The sequence below is a fragment of the Carcharodon carcharias genome, chromosome 21, assembly GCF_017639515.1.
Source record: "Carcharodon carcharias isolate sCarCar2 chromosome 21, sCarCar2.pri, whole genome shotgun sequence".
Taxonomy (NCBI): domain Eukaryota; kingdom Metazoa; phylum Chordata; class Chondrichthyes; order Lamniformes; family Lamnidae; genus Carcharodon; species Carcharodon carcharias.
Window position 1 is genome coordinate 71,433,971 of NC_054487.1, and position 17,930 is coordinate 71,451,900.

The 17,930-nt window shown below is 43.8% G+C and overlaps 1 protein-coding gene across 1 annotated transcript in view; it reads right to left on the reverse strand.

Moving 5' to 3' along the window:
• Positions 1-17,930, reverse strand: part of LOC121293181 (protein kinase C-binding protein NELL2-like) — a 296,910-nt gene that overhangs the window by 212,425 nt on the left and 66,555 nt on the right. Inside the window, exons 6-9 of the mRNA XM_041215961.1 lie at positions 16,660-16,732; positions 14,236-14,318; positions 11,808-11,936; positions 7,181-7,283 (exon numbers count right to left, since the gene is read on the reverse strand). Of these exons, the coding sequence (XP_041071895.1) occupies positions 7,181-7,283; positions 11,808-11,936; positions 14,236-14,318; positions 16,660-16,732 (388 nt within the window). The remainder of the gene's footprint in view (positions 1-7,180; positions 7,284-11,807; positions 11,937-14,235; positions 14,319-16,659; positions 16,733-17,930) is intronic.

A 17,930-nucleotide genomic window follows, 5' to 3' on the forward strand; every position in this document is an offset into this window, starting at 1 on the left:
TTGTTGGTAAGCTTTATTGACAAGGCACATAGTTAATATTCCTAACCAGGCAGATGTTGCTCTCAGTTATCGAATATGGAGCCTGCAGCCCTGATGTGTATTGGAGGTCCATCTGTGGTGGGCTAGCTGAAGGTTCGTTGCATTAAAGCCTCTTGGGTGACCCTGCCACCCTGGCATATGCCCGGGTCAGTGTCTGCCTCCTCAGCCTTCTCCTGAGCGTGCTCGTCCTTGGACCCACTGCTGGACTCATCATGTGCAGCCAGAGCATCTGCGTCTACATCTTCTTCCTCCACTGCATCTCCCCTTTCCAGCACCAGATTGTGGAGAGCACAGCATGTAACCACTATCAGTGACACATAATCTGGGGGGTACTGGAGTGCGCCCCCTGAATGGTCCAGGCATCGGAAGCGCATCTTGACAAGACCAATGGTTCTTTCCACCACAGCCCTTGTGGAGGTGTGGCTCCTATTGTACCGCTGCTCAATCTCTGTTCTTGGATGGCGGAGAGGTGTCATGAGCCACCTTTTGAGGCGATAGCCCTTGTCACCCAGCAGCCATCCACCCAGCTGGGCGGGGCACTGAAGACCCTCAGCACCTGGGAGTGTCTGAGGATGTAGGCATCATGGGAGCTGCCTGGGTACCTTGCACAGACTTGTAGAATCTGCATCGTGTGGTCACACACTATCTGCACATTCAGGAAGTGGAATCCCTTCCTGTTGACAAAGGGACTCAGCTCACGGACTGGCGCCTTGATGGCCACATTTGTGCAGTCGATTGCACCCTGGACGCAGGAAAACCCAGCAATTGCTGCAAAGCCTCTGGCTTGCTCTGTCTGGCTGGCCTCGTCCCAGCGGTAGTGAATGAAAGTTAATGCACGCCCGAACAGAGTGTCTATGACCTGCTTGACGCAACTGTGGACAGCTGACTGGGAGACTCCAACAAGATCACCCACCGATCCCTGGAAAGAGCCAGAGGCATAGAAGTTGAGGGCAGCCATGACCTTCAACGCCACTGGCAAGGGGTGCCCACCCACACAATTGGCGCTGATCTCAAGGCCCATTATCTGACAAATGGAGATGACTGTCTCCCTTGAGAGACGGAGCCTCCTTCGGCACTGCACCTCAGACATATTGAGGTAGCTGCTTCGCCACCTGTAAACCCTGGCAGCAGGAGAGTGGCATCTTCTGCTGATCCTTCTGCCTTGCACTTCCGTTTGACCCTGAGCCCCTTGTGCCTGCACCTGTCCTCCTATAGGTGGCTCCCCTGGAGGCTGAATATGGACTCCTGGCCTCCTCCCCATTTCAGGCCCTCTCTTCCTCCTCAGAGGTGGTGCCTCCAGTGGAGAGCACAACCCCCATTCCCAGAGTAAGGGAAGGCTGCCTGAAACCAGCAAGGCCCCAAGAATGATGTTTACTCCAGAGTCCTGACTTGAAGCCTGTTATTCCTGTGCAAGCAGCTGTGAAGAGATTTGAAATTCTCCTGTTCACACAGACAAGTAGTATTAAGTTTAAACATTAAATGTCTACCAAATACCACTTGTGAGCCCACTCACCCCTCTTATCCTGCCCATGGATGAGGTTTTTAAAAATGTGGCCCACCTGCCTGCCCGTTGCACCCATGCCATGCTCTGCAGATCGCACAGGCTCTGAAAAATCACCATCTATTAATGCCTCAAGGGCCTTAAGTGGCCCGTTAATTAATGGCGGGTGCGCACCAGAGCTCATAGTGCACCCACCCACCGAAGTTTTCCACCCACGGTGGTTGACAGGGCCGTGTCCGGCCCATCTCCCGCGCATCAGCCCTCACAACTTCCTCTCCCTCCCAGTTCCATGATAGGGTCCCCCTTGTCCTCACTTATCACCCCACCAGCCTCCGCATTCAAAGGATCATCCTCCGTCATTTCCGCCAACTCTAGCATGATGCCTCCACCAAACACATCTTCCCTTCACCACCCCTGGCAGCATTCCGTAAGGATCATTCCCTCTGAGACACCCTGGTCCACTCCTCCATTACCCTCTACACCTCAACCCCTCCCACAGCACCTTCCCATGCAACCGCAGAAGGTGCAACACCTGCCCTTTTACTTCCCCCCTCCTCACCGTCCAAGGGCCTAAACACTCCTTTCAAGTGAAGCAGCACTTCACTTGCACTTCCCTCAATTTAGTCTACTGCATTCGCTGCTCCCAATGCCGTCTCCTCTACATTGGAGAGACCAAACACAGACTGGGTGACCGCTTTGTAGAACACGTTCGGTCTGTCCGTAAGCATGACCCGGACCTCCCTATCGCTTGCCATTTCAACACACCACCCTGCTCTCATGCCCACATGTCTGTCCTTGGCCTGCTGCAATGTTCCAGTGAAGCTCAACGCAAACTGGAGGAACAGAACCTCATCTTCCGATTAGGCACTTTGCAGCCTTCCGGACTTAACATTGAGTTCAACAACTTCAGATCATGAACTCTCTCCTCCATCCCCAATCCCTTTCCAATCCCCCTTTTTGCAAAAATTTATATATTTTTTATATATTTTTTTAATATATATTTTTATTTCCCATCTATTTCTATTATTTTTAAATGTATTCCCATTCATTGTTTTATCTCCACCTTTTAGCCTATTTCGATCCCTTCCCCCACCCCACCCCCACTAGGGCTATCTGTCACTTGCTCGTCCTGCTTTCTACCCTTAATGTCACCATTAGCACATCCTTTAGCTAATATCACCACTGTCAACACCCCTTTGTCCTTTTGACTACGACATCTTTGGCAATCTCTTCTTTGCCTCCATCTATCACTGGCCCCCTATCCAGCTCTACCTGTCCCACCCCCTCAACCAGCTTATATTTCACCTCATTTCTATTTTTCCTTAGTTCTGATGAAGAGTCATATGGACTCGAAACATTAACTGAATTCCTCTCCGCAGATGCTGTCAGGCCTGCTGAGTTTTTCCAGCTATTTTTGTTTTTATTTCAGATTTCCAGCATCTGCAGTATTTTGCTTTTACCGAAATATCGTGATGGCTCATGGTGACATTGGAACACACGCCCGACATCACTGTGCATCATTTTACACATCGCTGTGTCAGGCCTGTCCCTGCATGCTGACGTCAAAATTCTGGCCCTTGGATTTAAAGGCGCTATCAAAGGAGCCTTCACAAGTCGCTGCAGGGTGCATCTTATAGATGGTGCACACTGCCGCCACTACGCACTGGTGATGGAAAGAGTGAATCTTTAAGTTGTCGATGGGGTGCCAATCTTGCAGGCTGCTTTGCCCTGAACACCCTTGAGCTTCTTGAGTGTTGTTGAGCTTCACTCATCCAGGCCCTCATTGTTTTAACTTGGGGGAAGGTGGCAGTCAACTTTGATACTTGACTGCAAAGTTATGAATAGATATTCAGTCTTATGGATATCCAATGGGTCTGTAGCTTAAATGAAAAGTGAAAACAGTCTAAATGCTCACCCTGAATACCCAATAGGATCAATTTTACTTGTCTTATCTCAAACAAAAAAGTCTTTATGGGATATACATAGCTAAATATACAAACTAGCTAGACTATGAAGATTGCTGTGAGCATGCCATTCAAGCTGCCAATGCTGCAATTGAAGTCAATGGGTTATCACCATAATGGCAATGCATGTGTATCCAAGTTTCTCTAGAGGATGGCACTGTACACTCTTTAAAAAAAACACTGGCGGGGCAATTCTTATGGCTCAATACTTGGGTGGTAAACTAATCAGGGTAAAGCTACCTGGTTTAAATTTCAAACAACGCTTGGCAGTTAATTATAAGTCACCATCACTAGTGCATTCTCCATGGCACGCCTCTACCAATCAGAGTCTATTGTCAACCAATCAGCACTTTCTTCACACACACTGTAAATTGTTGCTTTCCCCTTATGTTGGTATTCTTGCGAGTGTCCAGAAGAGTGCAAGATGAAAAACTTCGACATGTCTTTTTTTTCATCAATACTGAAGTTCTGTGCTACCAAATGACTAAATGGGCGCTAAATCAAGTTCCACCCCATTGTTTCCCCAGCCTAACTGAGCAATGCCATGGAAGGTTGACTAGTACATATGAATGTTACACGATACATTCTTTTTTAAAATAGCGTGCCTTGGCTGTCCATTTAAATAAGTAACCTCCTGAAAACAATTACTACTGAGGTGAAACCCAATGAGATCTAAAAGTTTGAAATTGAAGAAGCACAAAAAAAACTCATGGATTCCTTGAGTAAAACAGTTACATTTTATCATTTCTATTTTTAGAATCCGTCAGTTCAGTCTCACTGGGAACACAAGGTACCGTTCTATCATCTTGATGTGAAAACCAGGTTGTAATTGATGATACCAAACACACCATGTACTGCCAAATTACTGTTTCGTTAATCATTTCAGCATATTCGCCCGTCCACTTCTGCTTTGACTCTATTGTAAAATCAATAAGCCCAGCTTCACATGGAGCTTAAAATTTAAAGACACCACACATTCCCTGCTTTTCTTGATGCGACTCAAAAGTCATATGCCAGGAAATTTCTTTTGGGATTTTCACAGCTTTAAGATTAGCGGAAATCCTGGATAGACATTTAAATGGGAATTTCCGCTAAGGTTACAGCACCTGATTGGAGAACACGTGAGAAAATCTCCAGCAATATTTTTAAACTGGAAAGGGTGCCCTTAATCATATTGGAGTTAATGACAATTTGTTTTAAAAATAACAGTGTAGAATTGTAATTTACCTTTACTTCTTATACATTGCAGCCAGGTGACAGGTGAGTAAATGGGGTGTGAGGTTGGTGCACTGCCTAAAGTATAGGAAAATTGACAATGCAGGCACCTCAGGTACCAAACTAATATTGGCCACCTTCTCCATTCAAATGCCCCAAACATCTGACTTTAAGAGAGAAGACAACGCAACTCCTTATCTACATGCACGAATTGCAGTGTAATTTAGTGCAATAGAATCTAAACCTAATTCTTCAAAGGCAACTAGTTTTTTTTTATAATAAGCACATTATTACTGACATACAGACCTATTAATAAAACAAAATAGTCACAAGAAACAAGAAGGAATCCCAGTGGAGTTGGAGGACAGTTAAACATCCCCAGAGAGAAACAAAGTTACTGTACACATGTTCTTCACTCAAGAGTGCACTCAAATTTGAGTTGTAAAAGCAATTTACATTATTTTCACAAGTACCTGCAAATTATTAAATAATGTTCTGTCAAGCAGGAAACAGACTAAGCTTAAAGGTTGATGGCTGATGCACCCCAATCTATTCTGGCTGAGACACGGTCTGCAGATTGTATTGACAAATGACCCCACTTTATTATTATTCCGACAATAACAGATGATACTGGATGGTAAGTCACTGATTATGCAGCTTCCCCCATGTGAGAGAGGCAAAATAGCTACTGAGCATTGCAGCTGCAATTTCGATATGTAGGGCTCAATTATGTTGATTAAAATCTATATTTAAAGACTCCTGTCAACTATTCTGCTTGCAGCCCACAACCTGCATTTCTTGATGAAATGTTATTCATTTAACGTTTCTTTTCCAATATCGTGTGCGCTTAACCATAGCAAACTGTTGGGGAAGATTCAGTGAATCAGTTCTGGATGTTCATTAATGTCAATGTGTCAGGACCACTAGCAGATGAAGAGTTTTACTCTTGAGAGAAAAAAATCCTACAGTGGAGTCCAGAATTAACACTTTAATCTGCCAGTTCCTAAAACGCATCTGAAGTGTCAGCTAGACAGTTCAGTGATATGCAAATGGAAAGCAAATTGAGACAGGTAACTCTGGCAGTACTCCACCTGCCTTTTCAGATGGAAGTAAAGGATCCCATGGCATAATTACAAAGAAGAGCAGAGTGGAGAAGTCTTGGCCATATTTATCCCTCAACTAACATCACTAAAACAGATGATCAGGTTATTATCTGATTCATTGTCTGTAAAGCAATTTGGGATATCCAGAGTTATGAAAAGCTCTATATGAATGCAGATCTTCTTTAAGTAGTCACTTTATTCAGTGAATGCTCTTTGTTTTCCTCAGTAGCAGTGGATCTTTTCTCAAGTTTCTAAATTTCCAAATTCTTGCACTTCTCAGGACATCAAGACTATGCTTCTGCACTGGACTACACCACAAGACTCAGTTGCTGTTCAGTTGCTTAACTTATAAAGTAACTTTGCTCAGCTAATAGCCCATACTCACTGTCACTGTTTCCTGCTGTGTCTGTGACTGGCCTACATGGTTTCTTAACTTCAGCTACAGCCTAGTTCCTGGCCAGATATGAACTGTTCTCAGCCAAAATACACCTCTCCACTGCTGCTGGGTCTTATGGTGACTTCCAACCTCACCATCACCATTTTTTCTGCCCGCAACCGATTTTGCACATGTCCTGGAGCTTCATTCCCATGGAAACACCTCCATCACTGCTTCTGTAAAGCACCTTGGGATATTTTTCTCCTGACTGCTCAGTTATTTGCTGCATTGTTGGTACCACAAGAGGAGAATGTAGAGCTAGCGAGTGAAAATAGCTGAAGAGTCCCTGGGTGTGGAGACAATGAGAAAGAATCACTATTCCCAGAGGGTAGTTTGGGAGTCAGAAATGAAGTGCAGAAAGCAGAAGGTGCATATCAGTGCCACTGGTGTAACTCAAGGAATAGGGGAAAGCAAACTGGGGCCCACAAATGCAACACAGAAAGTAGGAGTGAGAGGCCTGGTCTCTCAAGATTACAGACGCTTTGGCGGTAGATTTTGGACTTGGTCTGTCTTAAACCACATAAACATTTACAATCATTAGAAATAGTAAAGTTAGCAGCACATTGATAGATCACCACATTGCACTATAGAATGTTCATAGGCGCAATGACATCCTTGATTCACAAATAGCTCAGCTTGAGGAATGGCAGGGAGTGGAAAACAATGCAATTCTCCAGTAAGCAACAGGAAAAATAAGACTCTGGTGGACTCTGATACCATTTGTAGCTGCTGTTTATGAAGTGATATTGTCTTGGGACAGCCTTTATGATTACCCATTGTATCAAATTTAAAAAAAAACAAAGATCTGTAAAGGTGAAAAGTGTAAATTGCTCCAGCATCTTGATTTTTAGCCCTTCAAGAAATAATGGAGTGTGGACTCGTAACATTAACAAAAGCATAGATAAAATCATAAGCTACTCACGCTGACATTCCTTGCAGCATTTTCCTTCCACATACACTGGAGCATTACCTGGAGGACAATTCTCAGGAGGGCAGATCAGCCTCTTGCACTGGACTGTTCCATTCTGGGGAAAACATTGTGATGTTATTTCAAGACTCGCTTCACTAGACATCAACATCAATGCATTATTAAACATAATAATTCTTGGCCTATTTATACATACCAATCTTTCTATGTATCCCTTACATGTTGAGGAACTGATAATATTGCAAAAAAAATTATGTATGATTGTAAAATCTAACTGACAGAAGTCCTACTGTAATAAAAACAAAACACTGCGGATTCTGGAAATCTGAAACAAAAACACAAAATGCTGGAAAACTCAGCAGGTCTAACAGTATCTGTGGAGAGAAAAAAAATAGAGTTAATGTTTCAAGTCTGTATGGCTCTTCTTCAGAGCTAAAGAGAAGTAAAAATGTGATGAAATTTATACTGTTTAAGGGGGGGTTAAGCAGATGAAGCTGGATAGAAGGCCAGTGATAGGTGGAGGCAAAGGAGAGATTGCCAGAGATGTCATGGACAAAAAGACAAAGAGGTGTTAATGATAGTGATACTGGCTAGAGGAGGAGCTGATGGTGGCATTAAGGTCAGAAAGCAGAATGTGATAATAGCAGGACAAGGGTAAGCACTCTGGAAAGAACAACATGAACGAGTGACAGATGACCCTGTCACAAGGGTGGGGTGGGGGAGGGGACAGTGGTGGAAAGAAGGATTGAAAATAGGATCAAAGGTGGGGATTAGAACAATGAATAAAAATGAAAATAAATAAGAATAAAAATAAGTGGATAACAAAAATTTAAAAATGGTTCAGACATGAACTCTCTCCTCCATCCTCGCCCACTTTTTTATCTCCTTTGTCAATATTCATTTTCATTTTTAAATTTTTTTAATCAACTTATTTTTATTCATTGTTTTATCCCCACCTTTTATCCTATTTTCAAACTTTTTTCGCAGCACCATCCCCTCCCCCAACCCCACTCCCACCAGGACCGTCTGTCACTCGTTCATGTTGTTCTTTCCAGAGTGCTTACCCTTGTCCTGCTATTATCACATTCTGCTTTCTGACCTTAATGCCACCATCAGCTCCTCCTTTAGCTAGCACCACTATCATTAACACCTCTTTGTCCTTTTGTCTATGACATCTCTGACAATCTCTCCTTTGCCTCCAACTATCACTGGCCTTCTATCCAGCTTCACCTGTCCCCCCTCCCTTAAACAGAATAAATTTCATTGCATTTTTACTTCTCTTTAGCTCTGAAGAAGAGTCATGCAGACTCAAAACATTAACTCTGTTTTTTGTTCTCTCCACTAACGCTGTCAGACCTGCTGAATTTTTCCAGCATTTTCTGTTTTGTTTCAGAAGTCCTAATGTTTTGTAATTCTTCCTACTAATGTTCCCTTCACACTTTGGGTAGATAAAAGAGGGAGGGGGAATGATTTCACACTTTATACTTCAAAATGACTCTGTCTATATTACCATACCTATAATATTGGCAAAGGTCAGCAAAGAAAAAAGGATGAGCTCGAAATCATTGATAGGAATTTCCTTGGACTTCATCCGAAAGTCTAAACTTATAGCGGAAACTTTGAGGAAAATTCTGGCATGAGCGTTTGCCTTGTGCCCTGCAGAACTTAAAGTGAAATTATAGGCATACTAAAATGTGCCTCAATATTTTTTTATAGAGTGGCTCTTTGCTTCCAGCTCCTCCCAACTTTTAGTTTTAACTAGCTGGCCAATCAGTGCATTGTGCTATTATCTTATTAGGCTTAAGAGTAAGATGTCTTTTCTACATTATTCCCAGGCAGCGTTTAATTGATGTACCTAAACTCCCACTCACAATACACAGAGCAGTTAGGCTGTGCTGGTTTTATCAACACAATCCAGCTGAAAAGGGCTATGAGGTAAGGACCGAGGAGTGGGACCAGTTGGTTTGCCCTTTCAGCGAGCCAGCATGGACTCAATGGGCTGAATGGTCCCCTTCTGTGCTGTAACCATTCGTTTGTTCCATTTTATGAAATCAGCCAGCTAACAGGGAATTTTACATTAAGCATAAATCAAGTTCCTGCAAATTTTAACACTGATCTAAAATACATTTCACCCAAAGCTGGCCCTATCCACAAAATTGGCCAGTGCAATCAGGTGCAGTTGTAAAAGAAATGTTAAATGACGCTTGGATAGGCCTTTGCCTATTGATGTTTCCAAGCAGAATCACTGAGTTTGTATAGGGGCTCCCCAACTGGATTAACATTGTTGACTCCTGCCTTTAGGCTTCCTCCTTTAAGAAAGGCCCTTGGACATTGGTTCAGTTATTTTTTCTTGCGTCAGTCCCCACCCTGAAGATATTCTTCCCACCCACTGCTGAAGCTCATTCGGTAAGTTTATCCCATATAAGACGTGATTCCTCCACTGTGCTTTCTAGTTTCCTTGCTTTTTACACTTCATAGAATCCAAAAGTTTCGATACCCAAACCCTGCCTTACATTTTATCCCATTCACCCATTGTTACCCTTGCTGACATACATCAGTTCCCTGTCCTTTGCTGCATTTACAATCTTCGTCCTTTTCCTCTACTCCCTACATGGATGTTGGTTAAGCAAGACATCAAGAAACTGGAAGCATTCCACTTGTGCTGTCAGAGGTATCTGCTGGGAATTAAATTGTCTGATTCGCCCACAGGTGTAACAACAAGAACCAGACTTTAGATGATGGCGTCATCATGAATACAATAGTCAGCATTGGTCATATTTTGGTAACATTGCATGTCTCTGAAAGTTCCTGTTAATCAGATGTTGAGGGTTAGATTTGCTGTCCGGATGGGACACACAACCTGCTCTAGGTTGGAGACATGCATAGTTAACCTGGCTGCATCAGATCAGTAACTGTTGGAAAATGGAACTCTTTGGTACTTAGAATAAAGTTGTGGTCTACTGACACAATAGATCTCTGAGGCTGAATTTTGATTCCTGGTTCCCAATCCCACCGTTGGGAGGAAGTGCAGATTGCTAATCCTCCAGGATTTCCCTGGAGTCTCCAGGAATTGAATATCAATCTCCAGGGCACTCCTGGAGAAATGTCATAGAGATATTAAAAAAGATTTATTTTCTAATTTTCTTTGAACATTTCTCCTTACCAGATATAAAATAACAAAATTGGAAGAAATGTTGTTTGGCTGACAGCCAAGCATCTCCCAGTTGGGTAATGATTCTTTGTTTTCCAATTGGTGTAGGAAGACAGTGCATCACAAGGATGGATGTGTCAAATGACTATTGGCTAGAGTGCGGGGCAAGTCATGTGATGAAACCTCCAGGAATACATTTAACCACAGTTGACAAGACTAGTTGGGAATCCAGACCCGCCAGTGCTGGGATGTAGAGGGGGAATTTCAAGGAGGCAGCCACGAGTAGCCAACTCTGGGAACCCCACCCAATTAAGGGTAGCAAGCAAGCTCTCGAGTCTGGAGGGCTAATAGCAGGCCTTCCAATGGTGAAAGATTGGCAGAGAGGTGGACGCTACTGAAGTGTGTAAGGCAGCGCAAGGGCACCTCCATTCCTGTTCGCTGGACACACATCTGGTCATTCACAAAGCTAGACAGGCCAGGGCCTTCAGGGATTAGGGGAAAAGCCCTCCACAGTAATGGGCATTGCTGCAGATGCAGTCAATTCTCAGAGCGGAGACTTCCAGATACATTGGAGCCTCCAGCTCTGAGGTCTGCTCACCATGCTGCTGGGAGTCTGACACAGTTTCATGGGCGGCCTCTTGACAACTCGTGCACCAGATAACAGGTCGAGTCAGCATCAGGAGAAAGCCCTTAATTAACCCTTTAAGGGGATTAATAGGTTACCGCTATGCCATGGCAGGTAACTGTTCCGACCATCAATCCTCCTTCTTCTAAGTGCCGGCTATATAGGAAAAAATATGTCATGAAGCCTGCCCATTGCCCAACAAGAATTTCCTTCTGTTTTCGGGGTCCAAACCCACTGTCACAGGCCAGTGAAAATGCAGTCACCGCTGGCTAAGCATAATTGCTTTCTAGAGACCATTGGTCCATTGTATTGGAGCTTTATATCCCTTCTCCAATCCTTCAGTCATCTAACTCAAGCATTTTTTGGGTCGCCACTCACTTATTATCATTGGTAACAGAACATGCACCATCTTGTCCAAACTCTCTTCAGCCAGTTCCTTAAACCTCTCCACCTTTCTATTTTGTTCTTTGCAAAATCCATTTTTTTGATCAAGATTTCTCCTAACGTTTAGCCCACGATTTATTGTCCAATCCTTTATTCCTTTTATCTATGTTTTCTCCACTCCGCTGTAAGCATCTTGGGACATTTTTAAACTGGTGTTAAATGAAAATTTTTGTGGCATGCTAAAAACCACAAATCGGTGGGGAGGGGGGAAGAGGTATTCCCTCCAACGCATTTAATTTCCCCCATGCTGCCTCGTTTTCAATTTAATCTCATATAACAAGCAGAACAGTTCTACACAGGCTGTTCAGGAGCCATAGAAACTGGGAAAGTATAAAACAAAGGAAGAGTTAGCTTTCAGCACTGTTATCTGCACTGGTAAAAGAGCAAGTGTTGCAGAGTACCTTGCACGTGCAATTCTTACAGCCATCTGCCCAATACACCGATTCCCTGTAGACCCGATCTTTCACCTTACAGCTCTTCTCACAGTAACAATGATCCAAACTGTTCATCTTCTCCTCAGCGTAAGATAGCTGTGTGAACAATTCAATTCACAGACTCATTATAATCTTATATAACCTTTATATAGCAAATAAGTACCTGGTTACTTTAAAAGAAGAAAATACTTTGACTGCTGTGAGAGAAGCTGCTTCCTGTAATCTGGGATTTCAGGCTATGCTCTGATGGAGCCCCATTGCTGGGCCAAATTAAAAGTACTCAAAATTGCCACATACAGAGCTGTTTAAAAACAGTCACTTGGTAGCATAGAACCTGAATCCTGCCGAAAAGAGAGATATGTTGCTGAATCTTTTTGTCTTGAACTTATTAGGACAAACACAAGAATGTCAAATTTCAAACTATTAAACCAATTTATACTATAGGAGAAAAAGGTGCTGATTGGTTGGCAAGTCGATTCTGATTGGCTGAGGCAATGCCTTGGAGAAAACAGTGGTGAACCATGGGCTCTCCAACCTCCCGGGGAATTTTTAAAAAAGGCGCATGGCTTGAACACGTTGCTCTTGTTTGTAGAGGATGGGTCCTTGTTTACGAATGTATGTTGTTTATAGCAAGAGTAAACGAGCCATGTTATGGGCTCAATTTATTATCTCAAACTGGTTGTTAGCGTAGCTATTAGCTCACTCAGGGTTGTTCGGCAAGCGCTGTGCAATCATGAAATCACATCTAGCATTAGACTTTATTTTTATGTTTTGCAAGCATGGGCTGTACTGTGTACAGGTTTGTACTCCGCCTATTACAAAAACCTTCAGCAACAAGTCTCTTTTCAGCTACTTAAAAAGTAAATGTCTGGTAAAAACACTCGACTTTTGTAAACGCAAGTAGGTATGATGAAATCAGTGTTAATGCATAATCCTATCATTAGTCACATCAGCTTCAAATGGTTGCACAGCTTAGTTTAAAAATATTTGAAAAGTGCATTATGAATGTTTATGCTGCAGCTGATACAGGAACTGCTTCAATTTGACTTTCCCATGTCTGCCACTGTGAGGAGCTTTCTGGACAGCTGATCACAAAAAATTGGTCAATCCCAAATTGCTTCAAAATTTCCTCAACTTGCTTTGTTTAACATCTGAAGCGGGGGTGGGCGAGGGTGGTGTAGGTACTGTGGGGCGGAGGGGGAGGGCCAGGTGCTGCTTACAGTAGCATGCTGGACCAGTATTCCAGAGGCCTAGACTAATGATCCAGAAATATGAGTTCAAATCCCACCACGGCAGCTGGGGAATTTTAATTCAATCAATTCCAAAAATCTGCATCAAAAAGCTACTATCCATAATGGTGACCAAGGAGCTACTGGATAGTCATAAAAACCAATCTGGTTCACTAATGTCCTTCAGGAAAGCAAGTATACCTTCCTCACCCTTTCTGGTCTATACATGTCTTCAGACCCTCAGCAATGTGGTTGACTCTTAACTGCCCTCTGAAGCGACCCAGCATACCACTCAATTGTATTCAAGTATAGATGGGCAATAATTGCTGACCTTGTGAGGAATGCCCACATCCTCTCAATGAAATAAAAAGAAAATCTCAAGTCTCATTTGTAATTACAGTGATCGGTCCATCTCACTGAGGCCTGAGCAATATAACTGATGCCAGGCTCAAAGCCTATTAGGGGTGGTTCCACACTCCAGAAGGGATTATTTCATATTTCCGATACAAGACATGACATTTTAAACCAAACAACTTGGGAAATGGGAAACTTCAGTCAAACTTCATAATTTGCTTTGTTTTAATTGGTTTCAAATTTGACTTCAGAACCACAATTTAATCAAGAACAAAAAGATAACAGATTCATTTACTGTCAGAGGACTTAAACAGAAAGTGATTGAAACCCAAAGGATATTGATTGTCATATCATCAGCATACTTCAGAAGGAGCCACATGACTGTACTGCAGTCAACGAAACCTAAAATAAGTTTTGTGATATTCTTAATTCATAATGCTCTCTGAATAAACTAGAGAATATACTCTTGCTTTTTAATGTGGAAATACTATTACAGTTTTTGAAGAGTTCGTTCCATTATGCCAAGATCCAGTGTATTTGGTATTAATTGAAGAGCAGAGATTTCTTCCAGCCTCCTAGCCAATTCCTCCATCAATTCTGTCAAAAGCAGCCCAAATTGGTCAATCATCTCATTATCTGTGGAACTCATATTGTGTGCAAAGTGGCTGCTATATTTGCTTACATAACAATAGGAAACGTGAAGCACATTGGGGTGCCCAGAGAAGTGCAATAATGTATTAAATCATTTTTTAAAAAATTAACTAACGGAGAAATTGATTATCTAAAAGTCTTTCTATTTTAAAAAAAATGACCTTTGCTGATGTCTTGGCTAAAATATCTTGCAACTCCATAATCTTCTGTACAAGTCCATGGAAATCATTGCATGTTGGACAGGCTGAAATGATAGAGTTTGAGTTTTTAAAGCAAGAATGTGAAATTCAAGACAGATAAAAATCTTAACGTTCAATGGCATTACCATCACTGAATCCCCCACTGTCAACATCCTGGGGGTTACCATTGACCAGAAACTGAACTGGACTAGCCATATAAATACTGTGGCTACAACAGCAGGTAGGCTGGGAATCCTACAACGAATAACTCGCCTCCTGATTCCCCAAAACCTGCCCACCAGCTACAAAGCACAAGTCAGGAGCGTGATGGAATACTCTCCACTTGCCTGGATGAGTGCAGCTCGAACAACACTCAAGAAGCTCAACATCATCCAGCACAAAGCACCTTGCTTGATTGGCATCCCATCCACAAACATTCACTCCCTCCACCGCCAACACACACTGGCAGCAGTGAGTACCTTCTTCAAGATGCACTGCAGGAACTCGCCAAAGCTCCAGACTGCACCTTCCAAACCCATGATCGCTAACATCTAGGAGCACAAGGGCAGCAGATACATGGGAACACTACCACCTGGAGATTCCCTTCCAAGCTGTCCACCATCCTGACTTGGAACTATATCGCCGTCCTTCACAGCCGCTGGGGCAAAATCCTGGAACTCCCTCCCTATCGGCACTGTGGGTGTACCTACACCACATGGACTACAGCAGTTCAAGTAGGCACCTCACCACCTTCTTCTCAAGGGCAATTAGGGATAGGCAATAAATGCTGGCCTAGCCAGCGACGCCCACATCCTGTAAAAAAATAAAGGGCGGGATTTTCCAGCCCCGCCTGCCACCGGGATGGTCCAGTCCCGCCAAAAGTCAATAGACATTTTGGAGGGCCGCCTCACCCCCCATGCCAGGTCCCACCACAACAGGGCTGGAAAATCCCAGTCAACGTACTTTGGGCTGGCTCTCCAAATTTTCCATTCTTGCCCGCAACAGATCCTGCCTGAATCCCAGCCTAAGAAAGATGAATACTGGGAATCTGAAATAAAAGACAAAAATGATGGAAAGGTATGATAGGTTTCTTAGCATTTGAATGGGAGAGATTAACACTCCAATTGTGACTCTAGCCGACTAGTTCTGATGAAGAGTGTTGTTCGCTATATAAATTCGTCTCTTGCTTTCAAAAGCAAAATGTTGCCGATGCTGCAAATCTGAAATAAAAGCAGGGTGTTCTGGAAACCCTCAGCGGGACAGGCAACATCTCTGGGCAGAGCATCAGAGTTCATGCTCTGATGAACAATGATTGAAATGAAGGGCTGGATTTTACCACAGCATTCAGAGCCCCGACGTTGGGATCAATTGGGGTTCCTGAACTGGCTCTTGGCTGCCGGTGCCTGTTCCCGGAGGTGCACTCCTATTTGGCTGCTTAATCTCCTAATTGCATTTGTCATCCTATTAATCGGAGGGCTGGCTGGTCTGAAACCTTGGCAGCCCCGCCAAGAGAGTTGGTGCTCCTTGAGGCAGGTCGGTGACTACAGCGACCATCTCAACGTGGAGGCGCCATGGGAGGCATTCATGAAGATGAAAAGTGGCGAGGGCTGAAGATTGTAGGTTACTCTGAGCAGAGTGCAAACTCCTCCAGAGGAATTGATTAGACAATGGATGTGGGGCTTTCCAGCCCGCAATCGGGTTATTGGGGCATGGAACAGAGAGGCTGCCGTGAGATGGCAGCCTCCATACATGGCAGGGGGTCTGTCCCACCAGCTACAAAATGCTGGTGAAGCCATAAAATTGCCCCTAGTTGGGACTCGAATCATCTTAAGTGGCTGCCCGCTTCCTTGGCCTGGCTGCCAATCAGGTTCTCACTTGCCATTGGGAAATGTCCTAGGTGGCAGGAACGTATCAGGGAGCTGTCCTGATGTGGCTAATCCCTATTTTCTCTGCCCCCTCCTGCCTCTAACCCCATGTTTACTAGGCATTGAATGTCTAGCCCATTGACTCTGTTTCCTTCCAGAGAATGGAGTGTTGAGTTTTCCAGCAATTTCTGCTTCTACTTCTCCTGCAGGAGTTGCATACACACACTGCATTTTCTGTTTCTTAATATACTTGCTTTTAAGATAACATTTGATATTGCTGATCCCTCCCAACCACAAATAAACAGGATTATTAAAATATGACATTTACCCTGACATACTGAAGTGCACATTACTGTCAAATAGCTTTTAGTAATCATTTGGCATCCTTTGTTTTATAAGCCAGGCAGCTAATGGAGAAGTAAAGAATGGCCAGGTTCATAACACTGATGGCCTTCGTTCTGATGATGTCTTCATCTGTGATTTTTCACTATATATATATATATATATATATATACACAGCTAATATAATCATTAAACATACTTCGATTGAGGTCCGGGCATTGAGTAATATATCCCTGCGGCATCACAAGAATCTGCACATCCTGCATCACACCCTGTAGAGAAAAAATAATTTTCAGAATGAGTTATCAACACAAAGGGCTCTATTACAATTCTCCAGATAATTACATTCTTCAATTACAGAGTCAGTCTAGGGCTGCTCCCACTTCTTTTGTACAAAAAAATACATTCTTTAACTTCAATGCAAAAGTAAAAAGAAATCCCTGGGCTGGATTGTCAGCTTGGCGTGCGGGCCCGCACCCGACACGCATGAGCGTGAAATAGCGCGCGATGATGTCGGGCGAGTGTCCTGAGGTCATCATGCGACATTTCGGTCGGTGGGTACACGCAGGTTGGCAGCATGCCCGCCAACAATTAAGAGGGCTGTTAAGCCCATTAATAAAATAATTAAAGTGAATTTTTCCCTGCCCGTCCAACCTTACGTTTGGCGGGCGGGCGAAAAGGCCAAGCGGCCTTTCGATATTTGAGGGAACCTCATCCACGGGCGGGATGAGGTTTTGATGTTAATTAAAGATAAAATAAAAATGTTTAACTCTCATTTTTAAAGATGTCCCTGCTCATGTGATAGGGCCACACGAGGGGGCATGTTTACCTTAATTTTAAAACCTTTGTTTTTAATGTTAGAAATCCTCAGCTCCCTGAGGCAGCTCTGTGCCTTCAGGGAGCTTTCACTGAAGCGCTTGCTCTCCTCCCGCCCCCCCCCCCCGAACTCAGCAGCGCTGAGCGGTCCAGCGCGGGATTCACGCCGGCTGGCAGTTAACTGGCCGGCCAGTGTGAAATCGCAGTCGGGGCCCATTCGCGGGTGGCAGACCATTACACAGCCGCTCCCTGGCCCACCCGCCCCGCCCGACAAGGGGAAGCTCCTGCCCCGCTGGGTTGAGGTCCAGAATTATTTTAATCATTCGAAATGATCACCTCATCTTAAACTCGAGATCGAAACTTGAGTGATGAATTGGTGTTAACCCAGTAAGGGTTAGAGATTGTAGGGGAGAAATTCAGGGTCCCATCATCAGTGCAGAAATCCAGCTTTTATATATAAAGAGTCTAACATCTGTTTCAGGCAGGTGAAGCTGGCTAACTAAAAACTGACTGAGGTGAGACTGTGGTGGTCCCATTGCACTTGTGGCACCGTTCGGGCTACGGCAGATCACAGTGCAGAATCCAGAGGCCTGATGTTGATGTTATGCTGGATAAATGGTCAACCACAAGTATCAAAGGAGGCAGTTCATCCTT